This window comes from Lactuca serriola, chromosome 3, assembly GCF_051521515.1.
Source record: "Lactuca serriola cultivar US96UC23 chromosome 3, Lser_US96UC23_V15, whole genome shotgun sequence".
NCBI lineage: Eukaryota > Viridiplantae > Streptophyta > Magnoliopsida > Asterales > Asteraceae > Lactuca > Lactuca serriola.
Genome location: NC_136410.1, coordinates 125,929,001 through 125,952,522, shown reverse-complemented (window position 1 = coordinate 125,952,522; position 23,522 = coordinate 125,929,001). Strand labels below are relative to the sequence as shown.

At 35.1% G+C, this 23,522-nt stretch overlaps 1 protein-coding gene across 1 annotated transcript; it reads left to right on the top strand.

Annotated features, from left to right (window-relative positions):
* The first annotated feature begins 21,326 nt into the window (after positions 1 to 21,326).
* On the top strand, positions 21,327 to 22,648 carry LOC145095693 (uncharacterized). Its single transcript, XM_079033532.1, has 2 exons — positions 21,327 to 21,638; positions 22,211 to 22,648. The coding sequence occupies exons 1-2, from the start codon at positions 21,327 to 21,329 to the stop codon at positions 22,646 to 22,648; spliced, it is 750 nt and encodes a 249-aa protein (XP_078889658.1).
* Positions 22,649 to 23,522: the final 874 nt, after the last annotated feature.

The following is a 23,522-nucleotide window of genomic DNA, read 5'->3' as shown; positions in this document are numbered from 1 at the left end:
TTGTCCTCCGATCCAGTCACATAATCTTCAAAATGATGCGCCCATACTTCATAGTCATGGGTGTATAAGATTGGAATCTTTGTCGTCGAACCGATGCTGTTGGAAATATTAATAGGGTTTGATTGCGTTGCGTCCATAATGATCGTAAGAACCTGTTCAAAGATCAGACTTGTAATAAAGCAGATTAGGGCAAAACAATAAATATTAAGATACGTCAATTAAGATGACGGCTCAATAAATATCGATGATTGCGGAAAACCCTAATGGAAATCTTTTTCACAGAAAAAATGTGTATCGATTACACAGCCTCCTGCTCTGATACCAATTGATGAGATTAAAACAACTTTTAATCTATGAAGATCGATTAGATCTTGAACAAGTATATGAATATAAAGTAACAAGAACGCAACGATAAGAACAAAACAGCTTGAATCAAACGTGTCGAATGATTAAATAAAATCCTCAGAAGAGCTCGATTAAGAACATCAACTGTAGAGGATTAGAAGATTACAAGAACGATTAAAGAAAAGTGTTGTACTCTGGATGAATCGCTATATCGATAATCTCAGCAATCTTAACCTAATATGCATGCAAGCATTTAACTTATATACAATACATAAAAGGCTCTTGGTTGGACAGGCCCAAACCGGAGAATACAAGGCTAAACTAACGAGCCCAAAAGACGCAACATCAAATAAAACTTCAGCCCTACAACAGGCATAGTATAGTGACAAGTGTGTCCATTATAGATATCTTAAGAAAGATTTTGATGTTGTGACTGCCGAACTTGATGCATTAAAAGCAAAATATAATGATGTTGAATTCAACTTTAAGAAATTTGATGTATCAAGTGAGGTAGTTATGTCCATGATTGACAACTGTTTAAAATTTAAAGATAACCAACAAAAGGGTCTAGGGTTTGAAAGTGTTCCTCCTCCTTTCAATCATAGTTACACTTTCACCCCGCTGACTAAGGAAGAAATAGAAAATGAAGCACACCTTAATTATGGCCAACCCCCTACTCCATTTTCAGTTAAGACTGAACAATCAGGGCCAACTGAGGGTACTGAGATGAAGAATACTGATGGTTCTACATCTTGTGCAGGTAAAGTAGTGAATGAAGAGAACAAGGAGAAGACTATTGAACAAACCAATGTCTCCTTGAACTCTGAATCTGTTTCTTCAAATTTTGTTACTCCTAACAAACCTGATGTTGAGAAATACAGGCCACCAAAACAAGCAAAACCAACAGCTTGCTGCAAGTGTGCTTGTGGGAACAATCAGAGACAAGGAAAGGGTACGCCACTAGGGGCAGGAAGAAACAACTTCCCAGTAAAGAAAAAGACATGTTTTCACTGTGGAACACCTGGACACATTGCTAGAAATTGTCCTAATCGCACATATGTTCCCTACTACACACAAGGCTTGCAAAACGCACCAAGAGGGAGATTTTCCAAAAGAAACCCATTGAGGCCATGTTCAAACAATGGCGACTAGAATGCCCACAAGGCCAAGAATCAAAATCCCAAGGTCAAGAAGGAAATTCCGGCCAAAAAGGCCAATTCAAGATATGATCCAACAAAACCAAGACTGGCTAGGTTAAAGTCATCTCAACGGCCGACATCAACCTCAAAAGCAAGTGCCGAGGCACCCATCCGCTCGAACAAGAAATGGGTTAAGCCCAACTCCAAATGGGTACCAAAGGTTCAATCTCCCAAATCTTCTAATGACTCTAATATTTCTACATCTTCTGTTTGTTATAAGCAGGATATGTCATGGGAGTGAGTTCCTTGCAAAGATGATAAATGTCAACTTAGTTTCAAAATAGAATGGGATCCAAAGACCAACTGATCTCGCTCTGTGTCGGAGTAGCTATGGAGGCATATCATCAGACTTCAGTTTGTTGGTAGTGGTTTTTCCATGCACATGATAGGGGACATCTCTTAACTGTTCAACACTTAGAACTTTTTTTTGAGATTATGTGTCCTTTGCAGGAAAGGAAGAAAGGAAGGGATCACACATGGGATTAGTGCTTAATGACATGAAGAATTTTTAGATCTATTCTGAGATTATGCGTGCTGTTTTCAGACCTTCTGGATGCAAATTCAATCGGCGACTTACAATTTTATTTTTCTTCTCGATACTCCTGAGTTTATCTTAAACTGATTCATTTTGAAGACAATTATTTTCTTTCTTATAGTTTTTCTTTATTAGGTATTGTTCGGGAGGTGATATCAATAGAGTGATAACGGTCAGCCTAAACCAGTGTAAGGTATTGAATCTAAATTATCTAGACTCTGTGTTCAATGTGCTGGTAGGCTCGAAGAATTTGACAATGTGGATTTAGATAGGATTGTTTGGACTGATCATACGACGCTCGGGTAGATTGATCGGTGAGATAAACACGGGAACCCACGGGATACATTAAATTAATAAGCATCTAGAAACGTGGCTTAACTTTTCCTTGATGTACGGACTTATTTCCTTAATTCTGGTTCTGATAGGGTGACTGAGGGTTTTGATAAAATAGGTATGTAGGAAATTATTTTCTTGCTTTCTATCCGTCATTCATATGTTGCTTCCTCTGCGTGATTGGAAGAATCGGGCCTAGAATGCAACATATGCAACTCTATTTCTACGCACCTCCTTATCTATGAAACTATGTCTATCTATTAGCCATATGATGTCCCCTCTGCGTGATCGGAAGATCCGACCTGGGACACGGCATATGCACCTTACTATCGCTATAACCCTCTATCTCTGTTAGTCATATGTTGTCCCCTCTACGTGATTGAAAGAGATCCGACCTCGGACACAACATAGGCATCTATCTCAAAATCTAACTTCCTCCATAATAATTGTTTACTCACCTAAAGACAGGATTCCTTAGGAATTTCTTGATAACCAGGGTATATTGGGAAGTGGGGAACACGTTGTAGTGCACCTAAACTTGAACCATTTAGAGGTTGTTTGTAGATCTCGCTGCTTAATTTAAGTGGACAATGATACCCGTAGTCGTCGTCAGCTAAATGGTTTATTTAGAAAAGTTTGTCAATATTCTTCGTGTTTAAGAGGACCACAATACTGGCAATTGATCAGATCTATTCATGAAGGTGAAAGAACTGATAAACAAAGTTAAGACTATCTCACAACTTTGATCCCAAATATTTTTTTTGTTTTTGTTAAATTTGTTCACAGTTTTCCTCTATTCACAAATTTAGGGTGAGAATTAAAAATACCAAAAATCAAACAAAAATCAAAAAATTAAAAATCCAAAAATAGTTTTATATTCTGTTTTATTTCTTGTTTAGAAAAATCAAAATCCAAAAATATTTTTGTTTCTGTTTTTATTTTTCCAGAAAATATGAAAATTCAAAAACATTGTGTGCTAAATTTTCTTTTAGTTTTGTTTTGTCTTGAAAAGTAAATTCAGATGTAGACGAAACTCATGGACTCTATGTCGAAAGCCAAGTCTTCGTCTGTGATCATCGAAGAATTCTCATTAGAAGGAGCAAGAAATGAAGATTATTCTATCAACATTCAATCCTTCAACCCCAAAAGCAAGGTGAAGTTGTACTTGAAGATTATGTGACAGATTGCATTGAATCCTCCTCAATCAATTTGTTGTTATTCTTCTACCTATTAAAGTGATTCAGAAGATTAGATCTCTCTATTGTCCTCTCTAAAGATTCTCAAGCTGAAAGCGCCATTTTTCAAAAATCTCTACATGAATCCTCCTCACACAATGTGCGTTCAAAGACAAATTCTGAAGAAAAGCCCAAGTGCTCAAGATGAAGTCATTTATTGAAGATTCATCATGTTTATCTTGAATCTGTGAAGAAATCAAAGATAAATGTTGAAGCCATGCTTCAAATGAAGATTGACAAGAAAAGCTAGCTACTTTTTAGGGGGAGCTTGTTGGGTCAATTAGAAAAGAAAGCTATAAACCAAGGGGGAGATTGTTGGGTCTAAAATATTGGTTTATACTTTACTTTTCTAGGAAAATGTATTTTTTTGTAATGTAATATGTGTTTGTAGTTGTGTTCACGGCCCAGGTGGGTGTTTATGGTCGTGAACCCATTTACGGCCCATGTCCCCATATATATATATATATATATATATATATATATATATATATATATATATATATGTGTGTGTGTGTGTGTGTGTGTGTATACATATGTATATATACATACATATATATATATATATGTATATATATAGGTGTTAGAGGTGAGGAGTGGTTATTCAGCATAAAGCTAGGAGAGAGAGAAAGGAGCATAAGTGTTTGAATCTTGTGTAAGGGAACTTCATTCACATCATCAATTCATTAGTTATGGCATCATCTGCTTGATTGGGATTCCGTGCCATCAAGCGGATCTAATTGATACACAAGTGAATTGGGGACTTACACATGGGGCTTCAATGGCCATAAAGTTTGCACATTTAAGCCATGAAAGCCCTTCAAGGTCCTAGATCTAGAAGTATACTCAATTGGGATGTCCATTTCAAAAGGATCAAGATATTTGGACCAAAAACCCAATAAAAGTGAAAATGAGAGATCTAAGTAATCATTAAGCAAGTTTGAGACTTGCTTACCAAAAAATGACGAGGATGGGGTGAAGTTTTAGGATCTGCTCACTCCTTCTTGAGTCATCAAGCTTCTTCTTCTCCCATAAGCTTCATATACACAATTTTTCTCTCAAAACTGACTCACAACTCACAAGCTTACACAAGGCATTAGGGTTTCGAGATTTAAGGTTTGGGACTTGGAGGCTGTAAATGACGCCAACATATGGAAGTTTAGGTGTTTAAATAGGGTGCAAAACCCTGAAAATTAGTGTTTCACTCTACCAGTCCTATTTGTCGAGTTGAGGCTCTCAACTCGTCGATTAGATTTTACAACCCGCATCCAATTCCATTCCTACTCGAAGAATTTGGGGCCTCCAACACGTCAAGTTTCTATACAAATGTGAATAAACTTTTAATTAAATACATACCAGGCACCGGCCGTTACATGCACACTCCCAGTTTTATGATTGCTATAGCTTTTTATCAAGACTATATTGTTGGTTTTGTATACTACAACATCCTATGGTGCACATACAACCCTAGAAGCTTTGGATCTATGTTTTAACTAAATATCCATGCAAATGGTTTCCAAAGCTTTAAGCCTACAACTAGCATACAAATGATATAAACTACATAAAATACTAGTTAGAAGTTTACCTCTTTGTGTAGCTTGTAGAACTTGATGAATTTGGCCTTAAAGAGCTTAGCCCCAATAGTGTGGAAGCCTCAAAGGAAGTCACATCACATCATGGACAAAGGTGGAACTTGAGAGAGAATTCCATGCACCTAAAAACAGCCATGAACTCCAAGAACAAGCATGTAGGCATTTTATAGGTTAAGAGCATATATTTATATGTTGGATTGCAAGGGTCATGGGTATAACCCAAATCCATACCCATGGGTTTATGATCCATGGTTCATGTGGCCCAACTCTTTATGTATCCATACATAAACTTGGTCCAACATGGATCATTAGCCCAACACATATAAATACAACTAATTCTCATAATTTGTCCCCATATATTTAATTAGCCTCTTTTGATCACTAAATTAATTCCAAATTCATTCTTGATCAATACTAATTAAAACATATGATTTCATATTAATATATTATAGCCTATAATATATTAATAAATCATATATAACCTTTCTCTCAAGAGTCCATCCTAACAAATTGTCCTGATGATATGCAACCCAAATGGACCATGTTACTCTCGGGTCGAGTACATACTAATAATATTTATGGGCTTAGACATCTAATCCAACAGTCTCCCACTTGGATAATTCTAAAACTATTATTTCATATATGACTCCAAGATCCTGACTAGCAATCGTAACTCTTCAAAGCTGCTGTCAAACTATGACCTAGTCAATAACATGTCCATTAGATAAGGGATCTTATATTCCTCCATTCTACATACCATATGGACTTAGACATGGATTATAATCATTCTCTCTGTCCCTTAGTTGTTTCCCGATTTCCGATTTATGACGGCCGACTAATTGATCAAATTCAAATCAGTCCAGGCCCGTCCGAGCACTTATGTTTGTCATCACTAAATCATCGAGGGACCCACAGATATCACTGTTATCCCTCCAAGGGTAAAAGGAATGGATACACTTCAAGTCAAATGTTCTCTTGTACTTACTCATCAAATCACATACAACGATATGTTTTATAACAACCAAGTTACTGGTTGCGTTTACATATGTCAATGTGCAACCGACGCGCAATTACAGCTCACACGTCTCCATTTGAAGAATATAAGATATTATCGTCTAATGATCACTCTTGATAAAATACATGAAGTGATTCAAATGAGCGTGAGTTTAATCCAATACTCGAATCTCATTCCAGGAGAACTAATGAAAGCTGCAGCAACTTTTGCTATGTCTAAACACTTTAGACATCTATAAGCCCAATTCATGACAGTCTTGATTCATACCTACTTCCAATGTATGATTGACTGTGGAGAGTTTGAATAACCTAGTTATTCGGGAAGTCAAAACATGCAAAGTGAAACACAAGAATAATACTAATCCTATATGGCCCCAAGCACCTTTGAGAGTAAAGAAAACACCTTTTATTTAAACACCATATTGATTACTCATTATTCATTGTATAATGCTTCAAATAATCAACTTAATACTTGAACTCTAGTAATAGTCATGCCATGCTCCAAGCATGCACACTATGTTTGTCCAAACAATAGTTATACCATACTCCAAGTATGCACACTATGCTTGTCTATAATCCTTACTTTGTGAAATAGACCAATTGAATATGATTCTACTGATGCTCATTTCATAATCCCAAATCCTTACCGTAAATGTAAGAATACCAAATTGTTGTCATTTACTGTAATTTGTTAGATTATAAACTCATATGCAATGATCCTCTTGTAAAGACTATGCACAAAAGTCATAGAGACTTGGCAACAGACATTACAAAGTATTCCAATGGAGAGCAATTCCATGGAAACGAAGTCTCAATTTCAAAGTACATTCCTTTGAACATCCTTCTTGCATTAATTTTTCTAATATTACACAGACTTAATGAATAACTTCCACCTATGGAAACATTTCCACATTCCCATTTTGACTATCACTTCTGAACAAGAGTTGCCTCCTTTCAGAATATGTCAATATAGTCCTTTCAAAAATTTACACCATACTTCCAACTGTCCATGAGCAACCAATCTTTGGTAAACCTCATATTGTCCTTGAAAATTGCTTAATCGTTTTAGTCATATCCAATTGTAGACCTTTTCCCTTCTAAATGCCCTAGGCATTTGGAAAATTTAGATAGAATAAATATTATAGCACATGTAATCGATCCTATACCCAAGGCATACGATTCATGATGTCTCACATAAAGACATGATCCTAGACCACTCTTTTGCTACAATATTTGTATTTGCCATGTTTTCATAATTCGACTATGAAGAGGGATGTCGTAATCATAATCGAATTTTGAGAACGCAATACATATAGAATTTCCTTATGTTGAACCATTCCAACATAAAATTCAATATATATATATATATATATATATATATATATATATATATATATATATATATATATATATATATGCTTGACTAAAGATGATTAAAATCTCAATCTAAGTTTTTAGGATTGAAATGAAGTATAATTTCATCTCCCTTAATTATAGCGAAACAACTTTTTCAACCATTTCAACTTCATGAATTGAAACTTTATGCTCCCACTAGCATAATAATTATTATCTTACTAACATAACACTTATGCTCCCACTAGCTCTGACACGTATCCAAAAATTAGTTGGACTTCTAGAAATCAATACTTTATTGAGTTTCTTACAAAAGTTCAGATTTCTGATATGAGATGATTTGATAAGACTTTATCAAAATCATACACCTTTCCTTAGATAGCTCACATGTGTGTCTAAATGATTTGTAGAACTTTGAGAAGGGATTCTATAATCATAGTCTCAATTGCTTAGACCTTTGCAATTTTTGACAAGTCCTTGTTAGTGTGCCGGTTAACCACACACGCTCCATTAACGACTTTGAGAATGTAAATATCACAATTCCTATCTACCTAAAGTCTATTTAGCGAAAGCATTTCATCACCATCATTTTCATGAATTGGAGAGAAACCTTATCACACTTAGATTTAATGGTGTATGTGTTCCTATCCAAGTGAATTTGTCAAAACCATAATCACAAGACAAGGTTAATGACAAATCCAAACTCATATGGACTGAACTTGTGCAATCTTAACTTCTTGACACTTAGCAGCACAAGGGCCTACCATTGCTTCCAAGTTGTTATTCAAACAATTGAGAACTCATAGAACTCAGATGCATAGTCAACTTTAACTGGAAAGGGCATATAAATTAGAATATGTCAACACGATAGGTTACAAACCTCAAGCCGTATGCTAGTGATAAACAATATTCTTTATTCTTTATTAGTTCTTGAAACCTTTTCAAGATCTTTAAGACTCCCACTGACCTCTTGACATATAAGATTCTCTTGTCAAGAACCATTCCTTGTTAAAACAAATATTCAAGAGTTAGTGCGGATTCTTATCAAGATAAACACTTTACTCAATTGGTCTTAGTTGGTCTTTGTTTTATCCAAAAACATCACAACTTACCAATTTCAAATGTACAAGAGTAGAAAACATTTTACTCTACATTTGAAAAGTGTTATAAACCTTCTAAAGATTATATCAGTGAAGTTACAACCTTGTAGTATGACTCTAAGACTTGTTTTAGAACAAAGTATGATTCATCTTTTTTATTTTAACCATTTCAACAATCCACGATTCCTCTTCTTAGCCAAACAAATGCACTAAGATGTCCTTAGAGAATCAATTGTGATATGGTTTCAGAATCACTAAGATAATCATAAAACAAGATACCCAAGTACTCTCCCATCTTTTCGAATTGAAGACACTTTTATCTTTCTGCCTACTTTGATTCTTCTTATTCGTCCTGCCTTACATTGAAACTTTTCCAATGTGTCAGAATTATACTTAAACTTGTAAGTATAACCATATTTACTAAACTTCAGTAAATCATGACTAATAATGTTGTCGTTCTTTGTGGTGTACCCGATCAGCGTACAACCACTTGTACCCGATCTCCTAGTCCTTCACTTGACTCACATATACATATGAACAAGGAATTAGTCTTAATTTCCTGAAGATGAAAATTCTCATTCACCACACAATACAAGTTGCATGATTCCAAGTTTCTATTCAATTGAAACTTGGGTAATGAGAATCTTTCTTTATTTGGTAAATTATGATACTACCACAAACTAAAGAATCAAATCTATTTTATAATATTGCTATCAATGGAATCATATAAACAACAATTTTTCACAAATGCCATTGTAAGGAAACATAAAATAAGATAAAAATAAAAAAAACTTTTCCTTTATTTATAAAATTTGCGGAAAAACTTTTCCTTACAATGAAATTAAAAATGAAAAACATGTTGTTATCTATTCCTATGAAATCTATCATAACTTTTAAGTAGCAGCTCAAAATTCTGATATTCACGATCAGAATCAACTTACTCTTCTTTTAAGCTTCCTTTGATTCTCCAAAACATCAAAATGTAATTACATTACATCATGTATTAAGAATCTCCAAAAGAATTAGTTAGATAGTGGACTTTGCCTGAAGTAGAGTCAAACTTTTGACTTTACCATCCTTATGAACTTTCAAGTAAATTGGGCAGCTTCGCAACCAATTCCCCTTCTCTTGGCAGAACAAAACATATGGACTATTTGGGAATGGTACACGAGACTATCTCAGACTTAGCCTTTCTCTTTACCATTGGGTCAAATGACTTGACCATGGCCGATCCCTTATCATTGGGAAGAGAAAGTTTTTCTAGATTTCTAATGTTACCATTGTCAATGTCCATGGAAGTTTGGGAAGTTGATCTTCCAATCAAATTTGCTTTACTAGTTCTCCAAATCGTTGTTGATTCTGCAACATCAAGCAAATAGGTAAGATCATTATGGGTCATGTCGTGGTATGCCATATAGTAGTCTTTAAGGAACTCACTATGTGACTTAGGAAGTGATTGAAGAACCTAGTCAACAGCCAACTTCCTTGAGACTTTGACACCCAACTCTCCCAGCCTATGAATATGTGACTTCATCTCCAAGATGTGAGTGCACATAGACTTGCAAATATGGCTTGAGTGACCTTGAACTATTCAAGTCTTTAAACTTGTGGGTTAGGGAGAATTATTGGAGGAGATGGAGAAAGCTTGTTCCAAGAGATTTGGGAAGATCATAATTATCTGAACCAGACATCTACAATAGGAGAAATTCAAGTTAGTTGATTTAAGTCCTTAATATAACACCCAATATGAAATATTAAGGCTAGGACCCAACACAATAGTTTATAACTTGGAAGAGGGATGCCATAATCCAAGCTATAAAATATTTGAAGGTAGGCAAATGACGATTCACCAGTTTCCACCATGAAAACCTAATAGGGTTTTAATTGGATTGAAACTCCTAGATCTTTTGAGATTCATTGAACTTTTCAATGGCATGTTTAAATCTCGGTTGTGCCCTCTCAAGTTTGTCACTAGGATGCCGAGGATCACAAACAAGGTGTGAATACCCATGCAAATTAAATTGGTACCCTTAATTTTTGTCACCTAATCGATGTTTCGGTTACCCACACGCACTCCACCAATCTATGATAAACATTAAGTTACCCTTCGCCACTCTTACTAGTCCATGTTAGTGTATCGGTTACCCACACATGCTCCACCAATGACTTGGTAAGGTACAAAGTGTAATTTCATGGGTTAGCACCAAATTTACATTTTCCTAAAGTGACTAAGATTGGGAATTTAATAAGGTTTAGTTACTTTATAGTTATCATTATACTTTTAATGAAAGGAGAATTAATGTCCTGTCAAACCCGTTCGGCTAACGACCATCCAACAATCAAGGAAGCGGTGAGTAAGAATGGACACCCATTAAACTGTCATTTTATAGGCAGTAACCTTATACCCCCTTATAGACTGGCTTCGTGAATGAGGTCTACTAACAGTAAGACCGACTTTTTACTATACATATAATATATTAAACTTTTAATATTACAATAGTATAAGGGTGTATTTTAGACATTTAAAATACTTTGTGGTTTAATCTATTAATTAAACTAGACTTTTAATTTAATTAAACTCAAACCATATATTTATGGATTTAATAATACTCTTTTAATTAAACGCTTTAATTAACTATTAATAAAATCTATAAGAGTTAATTTGAACTATTCAACAAAACATCATAATTCCAATTATTAAATTCAAAATTAAAACCATTTAATTAATTGTTTAAGTTATGAACCCAAGAGTTTTAGAATTCAATTTTTTTTCATAGAATTTTTTTTTCAAATTCCAAAACTTGAGGGCAAGTTTTGTAACTCTTGAAAACTTATGGATTCCATAACTTATGGAGTTAAATGCTTGTTTTATGATGAAACTTTTCAAGTTCCATAACTTAAGAACAAGTTATGGAATTCTTTAAAACATTAACTCCAAGTTTTGTAACTCCATAAAAAACTTTGAATCAACTTTTTTTTTAAAAAACTTTCATATCCATAACTTATGGAGGTTTCAAAAAAACACTTTAGATCAAACTTTTAAAACTAATAAAATAATCATATCATTTTATCTTTTACCAAATTTGACCTAATTCAACTCATATAGCAAATGATTTAAATTTTACAAATAATTAGTTTTTTCACAAAAACAAGTAATTATCTTAAAATTTGACAAACTTCATGTTTTTTTTCTTTTTCTTTTTAACTTTGAAAATCAAACATTTACATCAATATAACAAAAAGCAACCTGACTCTGATACCACTGTTGGTTTTATATACTACAACATCCTATGGTGCACATACAACCCTAGAAGCTTTGGATCTATGTTTTTACTAATTTTACATGCAAATGGTTTCCAAAGCATTAAGCCTACAACTAGCATAAATATGATATAAACTACATAAAATACCAGTTAGAAGTTTACCTCTTTGTGTAGGTTGTAGAACTTGATGAATTTGGCCTTAATGAGCTTGGCCCTAATAATGTGGAAGCCTCAAATAAAGTCACAACACATCATGCACAAAAGGTGGAACTTGATAGAGAATTTCATGCACCCAAAAAACACCCATGAACTCCAAGAACAAGCATGTAGGCGTTTTTTAGGTTAAGAGCATGTATTTATATGTTGGATTTCAAGGGTCATGGGTATAACCCATGGGTTTATGATACATGGTTCATGTGGCCCAACTCTTTATGTATCCATACATAAACTTGGTCCAACATCGATCATAAGCCCAACACATATAAATACAACTAATTCTCATAATTTGTCCCCATAGATTTAATTAGCCTCTTGTGATCACTAAATTAATTCTAAATTCATTCTTGATCAATACTAATTAAAACATATGATTTCATATTAATATATTATAGCCTATAATATATTAATAAATCATATATAACCTTTCTCTCAAGAGTCCATCCTAACAAATTGTCTTGATGATATGCAATCCAAATGGACCATGCTACTCTCGGGTCGAGTACATACCAATAATAGTTATGGGCTTAGACATCTAATCCAACATATATATATATATATATATATATATATATATATATATATATATATATATATATATATATATATATCCTAAACAGTCTTCTATAAAAATGTATATCTTACGTAATCAATCGTTTTATACTATTAGGCGAAAATGGAATGTTACAAATCTCCCCCGCTTAAAACGTTTTTATCCCCGAAATGATGCTCCTAGCGCACCTAGATGTTATCTTATCGGAGTTATCAAGATCGGGTCATGATCTAGTCGACGTTGTCGCATCGACATTTCTCATAGAACTTCATTTTCTACCATTGATGTACTCTTGAACTCCTCACAAAGTTTTTTAAAACCAGGAACTTATCAGTCTGGAAATTCTGAATTTATATTTTACGATGAATGGTCAACTTCAGACTTGAAATGTTGATTTGTTCTTTTTACTAGGAACATAGTCGACTGGATATAAAGCGATTAGTTGAGGAAATTTATTTACGATATCATAACTGAATTTGCTTTTTGGAAGATGTCTCTAAAAGAATTTTAATGTATCCCTTAAAAAACACATGAATCTAAGTTACAATGGTTTCTTTACTATGTTTCAGGTTTCTATTATCCTGAAATTTAACAAAAACTACTTCAACAGATTTACTGACTTTAAAACTCTAGAATGAATGACAGACTTATTAAAAGGCTTGCTTATTTTGCAACCTACTAGATTATAATGAATATTAATTCACCATTAATCTTCTTGCAGGGCTCTAACTACTTCACCTATAACAAGCTGTGACTATTGCTCGCAAAATTTGTTCCTATACATGTTCATGACTTGTCGTAATATTAGCCTACTACTGGGTTTTGTTGTTTGAATAATCTTGTTATCATCCTTCCTTGATCACAACAGATCATCGCATCCTCTGAACCGACGATGTATCTCCTATGATGCCAAGATAAATCCTATATCTTTGAGGGTATGAACCTATCGGGTTCTCTTTAATATCTAAGCCATACCTAGAAATTTAGTTAATTACTAAATCCTATATGATGCTTAGGAGGAAAGTCCAACTTTTTCCTTGAGAAGCAAGAAGCTCATAGCCTATGGGTAATCTTAGCAGAAGACTTCCTTATTCTTTTACCATGAATAACTAAACCTAAACGAACACCTTCTATCTTCTCATGTTGCACCTTCCTAGTCTTTGTTGAAATTTAACCTTCTCTTCGCACTTTCTTCTTATGGGTCGGTTCTCTCCCACTTGCCTTCGACCCATTATAAATTACTACTTGTCACTGATCAAAGCCCGGCTGGCTTTGTCTCTATAATATGTAGCTTCTTTTAACTTTGAAGAAACTCATGCTTTTCATATCCAATGGCCTTCGAGGTTCTTATTTTTGTACTACCACTTGTGCCCAATGCAAGTGATCTTCACATAGCACGACCAAAAGAGGATAAGATCATGACAAGCACAATGTTGTCTTGAAATGTACTAACTTAATACAAGAAATAAGATGAAGTTAGCATCCCATCTTTATTATAACTTCATCATCATACATTTATTATATAGGGTTCTAGCTAAAGTCTTAAACATACTATTTATCTCTCTGATGCGATCACATTCATGCTAGAGCTGTTCCTCAGTCAGAATAACAACCGGCTATGAACTCTGACGCTTGCATTGCTTCCTCCGCCATAAGTTGAAAGGCACGCCCTTTGGATCATGGGGCTTCAACTCTGCCATTTTTTGCATTTGTTACTCTTAAATTTGCAGGTGTTGGAGCTTGTATTGCGCCTGATGGATTCAGAAGAGGCATATTTTGGAAAAAAAAAACAAGGCTCTCTAAGAGAACATCTTGGTAATCTCTGTCACCGATTCAATGGTCTGTTTGAGTGACAAATATTATTGAGCGATTCACTCCCTCTCTACTGGTGGAACATACTCTACCTTGAACTTCTCAATAAATTATTCCCATGTCACCTCACTCTTCTTAGTGGCTGAATAGTTATTGGTAACAAAGTTTCACCCGTCTTTTGCTCCTAGACATAGAAAAGTATGTGCATATCTGAACTTTGGGTACGTTGGACAAGAAGAAGTGTAGAAGCATCCCTCCACATCTGAGATCCACCTCATAGAAACAATTGGATTCCTGGCACCATGAATCTCAGGGGGTTTGGTGTTGTTGAACTCTCGACAAGGCATCTCATTCTATCCAAATGAAACTGTAGCAGTGGCTATTAGTTCTTTCTTAATAGTTCCAAACATTTTTGGAATTATATCTCTTAAATTTGTTGACACCACTTGCTCTCTTAATCATCACCATGATAGGGGCATAACGAGAATATGTTAACATGAATCAACTAACTCTAAAATGGTATTCGAATCCTCTGCATTTTCTTAGCAAGTTTGTGTCTTTTCTTGATTCCTGTATGGATCATATGCTTCCGGCAGTACAAACGTATACTACCTTCCACACCTATCCATACTAGATCCAAAAATAGCTCCAACGTTTCCAAGTCACTCCACTCGGTTATTAAGTAGGCCTATTCACACATACAATGTTTGAAGGACATAATTATTGCTTTCCTAAACATTACTAGGTTCTTGTGTCATTACCGACACCCTACCTTACGAATATATTCCCTATCAAGCATATATTAAACTTCCTAGACTATCCTTCTATGATTCTTTCCACTCCTTTCCATTATTGGCTGAGGAAGAAATTCTACTAATATTAACTAATTATCCGACGAATATGATTACATGCCTCTAAAATCAAACAGTCTGTCAAATGAAATATCTGAAACTACGATGGTTAGACTCAGATGAGTGCTTCTAAATAGCGCCAAAGCAAGCAATCTAAAACTACTTAATTTTGGGAGAATGCAACCTAACGTATTTGTCAAATAACTAATTAATATTAATATAGGTTCTAAGAAGCAAGTAACAAGCAAATCCCTAGACTATAAGGCATCTTCAGTATCAGGCAATTCTAACCTGATATTTCTAAAATATCCTTAGCCCACATACTAGCATGCATTTCTAACATTTTACATATTAGCAACATAGCAACTATTGATATTTTGGGAATCACTTTCCTTTATAAGCTTTGGGTGCCTGCACGCATTGTATTATTTCCTTTTTGTATTATTCTGTTTATGAAAAGATTTGTTAAGATATTCATATCCTCAATTTGAGTCTGGAATCACATGAATGTTCATCCAATTCTCTCAAACCAAGGCTCTGACACCAACTTGTATTCTCCTGGTTTTCAATCCAAATTTTTCATTTTTATTTATTAAAATATATCATATTATAATTACATTATGCGGAAACATGTTGTGAATGCGCATGTGTACATTCGAACCTTGCCCTTATCAAGGATCACTAAAGAAACTGAAAAACATTTTTATTTAACTTGGTAAGCATGAGGCTTCCTGAGTTCCCTAAAACACCATATACCATAATACATGTACATACATACAAATAATGGCTCACGATCTGCCAATAATATTTGTAATTATGGCCTACATGTAATTTTGTTAACATGGGTCTATGTGTGCTTATGGCCTAAACGCCATTTTTTTAACACTGGTTTATGTGTACCTATGGCCTTCACACCATTTTGTTAACACGCAGGCCTATAGGTTCCCATCCTCTTTAATCATTCCACCATCATCCCTTAACCCAAGTCCAATAACACAACAATTATGCACATAGAGATTTCAGATTCTATTAGTAGAGGCACATGTATACTGTATACTCTACCAGATAACACTTACACACATAGAGATTATTCTTTCAGCTCTACTCTATTAGTTCTTTATTTTAACATACATGGACATGTATTGTATATTAGAGTGAGATAACTCACCTGGACAATTATTTCGGTGATTTACAGCTATCTGTGTGATTCTATTGTCAATCCAACTGGCGGGTAACACGCTTTACAAGTATCAATCTATAATACTATAACTTATTAATCTAAATGGAAATATGGTATTGAAACCTAGATCTTTTAATAATCCTAATGAATATCGATAGTTCTATCAATTAAGGATAAGCTAAGCAGGATAGTTAGGAGGCAGGATCATCTCGGCATATAGTTTTTCTAAAATCCAACAACCAAGTCAACGTGACCACTCTAGACACCTTTCTTATAAGTAGAGCAATCAGCATTATGAATGGAATTACTGATAAATCTTAGTTACATATTCATAAAAACGACTATGAATATAAATAAAAATTACACTTAAAGCATAGCTTAACATATAGGGATTTTCTAGAAAAAATTTCTAGAAATTGCACTGGCAGAATCATGAATCAAGAGATTCCACTTATTTGGCTCTTAGAGACTCCGGAGCTTTGCTAGAACCTTAAAACTAAAGAGATTTTATGGCCAAAAGGGAGATAAATTTGATCGATAGAGAGAGAGAGAGAGGGAGAGGGAGGGAGAGTTAAAATGGTGCGAGGAATGAAAGAGACCAAAGACTTCAAATTATAGTAGGGGTACACTTCGGCACCAAAGATGCACATTGTGCATCTTGTAGGGGTTAGTGATGTGGCTTCATTTAGAGGGTGACACGTAGTAAAAACCTGGTGGGTTGCGTCCGGTTGTCTTTTGCACACCGCACAGCGCACGCGTAGCCATGCGATTTTCTAATTTTTGTAAATTACATAACTTCTTCATACCAGCTCCATTTTTTACATTCTTTATATCCACGCGTAGCTATTGATGATATTTATAACTTTCATTTAGACTCTATCAGCTAGTTCTCACTTTATTTTAAATTTATATTTTTAGTAGGCTTAGACTGTTAAAGCCCGTATGAAAATCATAATTCTCTCATATGAATTTTGTTCTCAACTGTCTTTATATCGATGAAATTATATTGATGAGATACTCAAATCTTGTTTAGAATGTTTTTTCCAACAATCGACAGATTTGCATATCGGTTTATGTGTTGTACATTGTTAAGCTGAAACTTCTAAAAATCATAACTTCCTCATAAGAAGTTAGATTCGGATGTTCCCTATATGCACGCTCTCGCTTTTATGACTAATACAACTTTTATCAGGAATAATTATCCTAAACAACCTTCTATCAAAATGTCTATTTTACGTAATCACTCGTTTTGTAATGTTAGGAGAAAATGGGGTGTTACATCCTCAATGTTGTTTGTTGCGTTTGGTGTTTGTTTTGTCAACTGGTCGCATGTTCCCTCTAAGTATTACAATGACATATGTGATTGTAGAAGGTCGTTCGTTTAGAGTACTATTCCAGTGCTGCAACGGGATGGGCTTTCAATTGATGCATGTTTTTTCCAAGAATTGTGCATACATCTATTCGTGGAGATCCTATGATTGTTAATCGCAGGCTTTATAAATTAGAGTTGAGTTGGCTCATACAAAAAGGATTGTGCTTGAAAAAACCCACAAGGGGGTCCATAGGGTGTTCATGGAACAAGGGGTAACTACAGTTTTCCAGGACAAAATCTAATTGAATTAGTAGGGGAGATTTGTAACACCCATTTTCCCGATTTGATCAATTGAAGACTTAAGGGAGTCTAAGATAAGCTTTTTGGAGAAAACCGTATTCGAAAACATGGTGAGTTGATGACCAAGACATGGCTATGACATCTAAATGAAGAGTGTTTCGAATGGGCACCACGATGTGGCAACCATATGGCCACGACATGGTGGATGTTGCAGCCCAAGCCCATGAAGTTTAGCATTTCCTCCATATTTAAGGACCATAACTCTAGGTTTATGTCATTCTCTTCAGCCTCCACCCTCCTAACTCAAAAAACCTAGCCCTCATTCGATTTTTCTTGTCGTTTATGTTATGTTTTTGATGTTTGAGGCATCGGAGTACATCTTGGGAGAATAAGGTGGTGTGCTTGTTAGCTAAAAGGGGTGTATCTACTTGGGATCTAGCATCTCCTGCATCTTGTGGAGCTTTGGAAGGTATAAAGCTTCCATCTTTATCATTCTTTTACTCATTTCATGATTTAAAGTCCTTTAAAGGGATGTTCTTGGAGTTTTGGGCAACTCTAGAACCATAGACTTGCTTGGTGCCATGTATGGGTTTAACTCGGTGGAAAAGTGTTAGGTCATGGTTTCCTTTGAACCATTTATGAGTTATGGTCATTATGAGGGATTAATGGACTAAGGGTTGTAGATCTTCCTTTAGGGGTGAGGTCCTAATAGATAACGTTGGAAACTTTGTCCAATAAGTCATTGAAAAGGACCAGATTTGAAGTTGAGGGCATAGATCTATAGGGATTAAGCTCTTAATGAATAAAAGACCAATTTTTCCTGTCGGCATGGTGGTATTCTGCATCGCGACTATTTTGTCTAATCATGCACACTTCATGGCTAAGAGCTCACTATGACATGGTGGTTGTTGACTTGGTTGATTATTGACTTATATTGATCATTGACCATTGGAGTTTGACCAATTAGACCTTAAGTCGCACTTAAAGGATTTGTTTGGTTGATTAAGGATTTATCTTTATTTTGGGATAGTCGGTTCGCGGGATTGATTAGTGAAAAGAAGCAAGATTGTTGTTGTGCTTCTCTAGGTTCACGATTTAGGTGAGTCTTCTTACTAAGCCACGTATGACATTATATATCCTTTTCATGTAACAAAAATGGTACTGTTAGAGTACATGTATGCTAGTTGACTAGGATAACTCCTTGTTATGCATGTGCAGTATAGGAAACTTGGTTTCATGGTATGCTAGATTTGTAGGGTTTTGTATGCTGAGTGTATGATACTGTTAAGTGTGATAACTTGTTAGGGTAATGATGGTATTGGTTGTTCATTAAATGGATGCCCTAGGGTTTTTATGTAATTTAATTTAGATAACCTGAGAACTCTTGGTCCAAAGCCTTATTGTTGGTGCTTGTTTAATTTAATGCTTTTGGGTAGGATCATCTGTTCGAATGTTTATCTGACTCCCAACTATATATGGCTATGTGTTCATAATGTGGTCGTCGGTATTAGTATTGACTTGTTGTGTATGTTGGATTGGACACGTGATATGAGTTAAGGTTGGGCCCGATATACTCTTTGGATTTGACATGTTATATGAGCTAGGGCTGAGCCTATTAGATGAGCTAGCGTAAGGTCATTATGTATGTCAGGCAGGTCCTGTTAGAGGAGTTAAGGTAGGTCATGTTATAATCTTTGGGATGAGCCTGATATGTATGTTTGAGATGGGCTAGTTATATATGTTGTATGCTTGTAATTAGGAGAGAATGTAGGTTGGAGTTAGAGCCAAGGACTCGTGCGGATGCACTTTATATATAATGGAAAGTGTGGTATACAAGGGAACTCACTAAGATTTATGTGTATAGTTGTGGATAAAATGTTTTGTAGGCTGTTCATGAGAAGAGCTCGGTGAGACTGTACACACACATTGAAGATATTAATTTCCGTTGTCTTTGTAATTCGACTATGATAACATCATGGTTTCAAATAAAATGTCATTTATTGTTTTTAAGTTAAAGGTTTTAATCGGTTAATATGTTTTTTAAATGAAAAACCTATTTGTAATTGTTAGGACATTACAAATAACATGCAAGTGTATTTAATTCACGACGTATAAACCATAAAACTTAAGCTATGAATAACATTTTTATTCAAATATTATAAAAAATAAGAAAACAAACTTGGTTTCACAACTTAATAACAGTTAAAACAAAAGTTGTACAAATTGTTCGTTCGACGATCGACAGGGTTAAGAGATTAATCAGTTTAGGTGAGGATTAACCAGTGATTAATTGGGGACCCTAAATTATTAATAAAAATATTTATAAACTTAATATGTTCTACGAAAACTAGTGTTTGAAAATTTAAAACATAGAAATTTTGAAAATTTAAAATATTTGGTATAATATTTGAAATTTTGAATATTTAAAAATTTAAAATATAAAATTTTGTATATTTTGGTATAATATCTAAAAATTTTAAAATCTGAATTTTTAAAATTGATCTCGCCTAGGGTTGCCAAGGACCGTTGAGGAGAGTTGAGGACCGCGTATGATATGGTCACCATTGTAGATGGAGGTGTGGTGGAAGATGTAGCCGCGTTCTGGTGTAACGTGGGTTTTCACTTTTATCAACATTCGAGGATCCCTAAGGGTTGTAATGCTTCCTTCTTCATGGTTATTCCTAAAGTGTGTGATCCTAAAATAGTTCGGGACTTTAGACCTATTATTTTAATTGGTTTCCAATATAAGATAATTGGTAAACTCTTAGCTAATTGATTGGTGGATGTTATTGGATCTGTGGTGAGTCTAGAGCAGTCTGCTTTAATTAAGGGCAAACAGATACTTTATGGTCCTTTCCTCCTTAATGAGGTGGTTGCTTGGTGTAAGGCTTCTAAAAATCCATTTTTGATATCTAAAGTGGATTTTGAAAAGGCTTATGACTCCCCCTCTTATGATTACCTTCTTGAAATTATGGGCATTATCGGATTTGGTCAGAAGTGGTGTGGATGGGTAATGGAATTTCTTAGATCTGCTAGAGCTTTAGTGTTGGTTAACAGTTCTCCTACGCAAGAATTCTAGATTTAGAGAGGGTTGAGATAACTCGATCCTCTTTCTCCTTTTCTTTTCATCTTGGCTATGGAAGGGCTTCATGTTGCTCTTAAAAGGGCTCAGATGGCGGATGTTTTTAGAGGCATCTCTATTGGTGATATAGAGATTTCGCACCTCCTTTATGCGGATGATCCTATTGTGCTTTCACCTTTGAGTCTTGATAATGCTTCCCATCTTATTTGTATATTTCGATTTTTCTTTCTGGCTTTGGGTCTCAAAATTTATCTGCTTAAAAGTAAATTGATTGGCGTAGGGGTTCCCTATTCGGTGGTTCTGAATGTGGCTAGATATGTGGGGTGTGGGGCGGATATCCTTCCTTTTGTCCATCTTGGAGTGCTGGTGGGTGATAATATGGGTCGGCCGAAGGCTTGCTCAACCATTATTGATTGATTTTGTGGTAAACTTGCGGTGTGGAAAGCGAAATCTATTTCTATTGGGGGTCGGTTTACTTTGATCAAGTCTGTTCTTGGATCGGTGGGAAGTTACCTTATGTTTGTGTTTCTTACTCCTGTTACCGTTCTTCACATGTTGGAAGTTATGAGAGCTAATTTCTTTTCGGGGGGCTGATTTGGAGGAGACGAAGATGCATTGGGTGAATTAGAACAAAATTCTAGCTTCTTATCAGGATGGTGGTCTTGGTGTAGGAAGTCCCTTTGTTTTTAATAGAGGTATGGTGTTTAAATGGCGTTGGTGATTCTTTCATGATTCTTAGCTTCTTTGGGTGAGAGCGGTTAAAAACATTATGGGTTTGATGGTGATCTTGCTACTTTGTCTCCTCGTCGGTCATATTCAGGACCGTAGAATAGTCTCATTCGTAAGATTGCTAATCTCAAGGATAGAGGATAGATTTCCTCAAACTTTGTCCGGCTAGAGTTGGAGAGTGTGCTCTTACTAGTTTTTTTCATGATAAGTGGATCTCTGATAACTCTCTTGCAACGACTTTCCATAGAGTCTTCGCGTTGGATGTGTATAGAGGGAAATCTGCGAAAGAGAGATTTCTTCTAGGATGGGATCCGGGTAATCTTTGTCAGTTAGCTAGAGGTGGTATTGAGCAAAGTCAATGGGATGCGTTTATAGAAGTGGTTCAGAATGTTCGTATCTTTGATAGATCTGATAGATTGGGTTGGCTCGCCGTTGTGTCAGATATGTTTTCTGTTTCCTCATCCAGTACCTTTATTGATTCTGATACTCTTGCTGATACTGATATTCGGTGTGATACTCGTTCGAACAATCGGGTTCCAATAAAACTTAATATACTGATGTGGAGGATCAAACTTGCAGGTATTCTAACTAGGGAAAGATTGTTTAATCGTGTTGTGGAGGTGCAATCAACCATGTGTCTTATGTAGTGCTGCAGTGGGGGCTATTAATCACCTATTTGTTGGATTTAGAGAATTATTGGAGATTTCGATTTGTATTGCTATTTGGTGGGATGGTCGTCTGCCGGATAGGTTTGCTATTGATGATATCTAATGGGTTTTATACATAGCAAACAATCTTATGTGTGCATGCAACCCTAATTTTGAGGATCTATGTTTTCACTATTTGACATACAAGCATTGAACACAAAAACCAAAAACCCTAGGACATTACTATAATTTTCGAAATTAACGTAAAACTAGGGTTAGGACTTATACCTTGATTGTTATATTGTAATAACAATCAAATTATTGAAGATCTTAAACTTTGAGAGCAAGTGTCACAAGTGTCACACCTCTAATGGCTCACAAACACACCAAGCAAGAGGATGATTATGAGAGAGAGGAGAGAGAGGAGGTAATTTCTCAAAATTTGGGGTCTTCTAAGGTTTCTTGAAGTATCGCCGAAATCCATAAGGGGTTGTGTCCTTTATATAGTTGTTGGTTGCTTAGAGCCAAAGCTAGGGTTAAGATAAGGAAATCCTAATCCCTTTGCTTAAGGCCTAAGCAGCTTATGGATCCTCATCCTTAAGGCCTTGAACGAAATTTCTAGGGAATTCCCTATAGAATTACGTACATCCCTTCAGAATAGTCCAAGAGCCCAATTCCACAACTAATAATAAGTTTCAAAACAACCCTTGTACTTTTAATTAATTCCTTTAATCCCAAAATTATTCCAAATTAATTTTTGATTAAATATCAATTAATAATATGATTTCTAATCAATATATAATTTCCATATTATATTAATAAATCATTTATTTCAATTTATTAATCAAATTAATAAATTCTTCCTCTTCCTCAA

Coding starts and splice junctions, on each gene's coding strand:
- LOC145095693 (XM_079033532.1), top strand. CDS start 21,327: ATGGAAGGGCTTCATGTTGCTCTTAAAAGGGCTCAGATGGCGGATGTT. Junction 21,639..22,210: donor TTGTCCATCTTGGAGTGCTG/GTGGGTGATAAT, acceptor TTTCATGATAAG/TGGATCTCTGATAACTCTCT.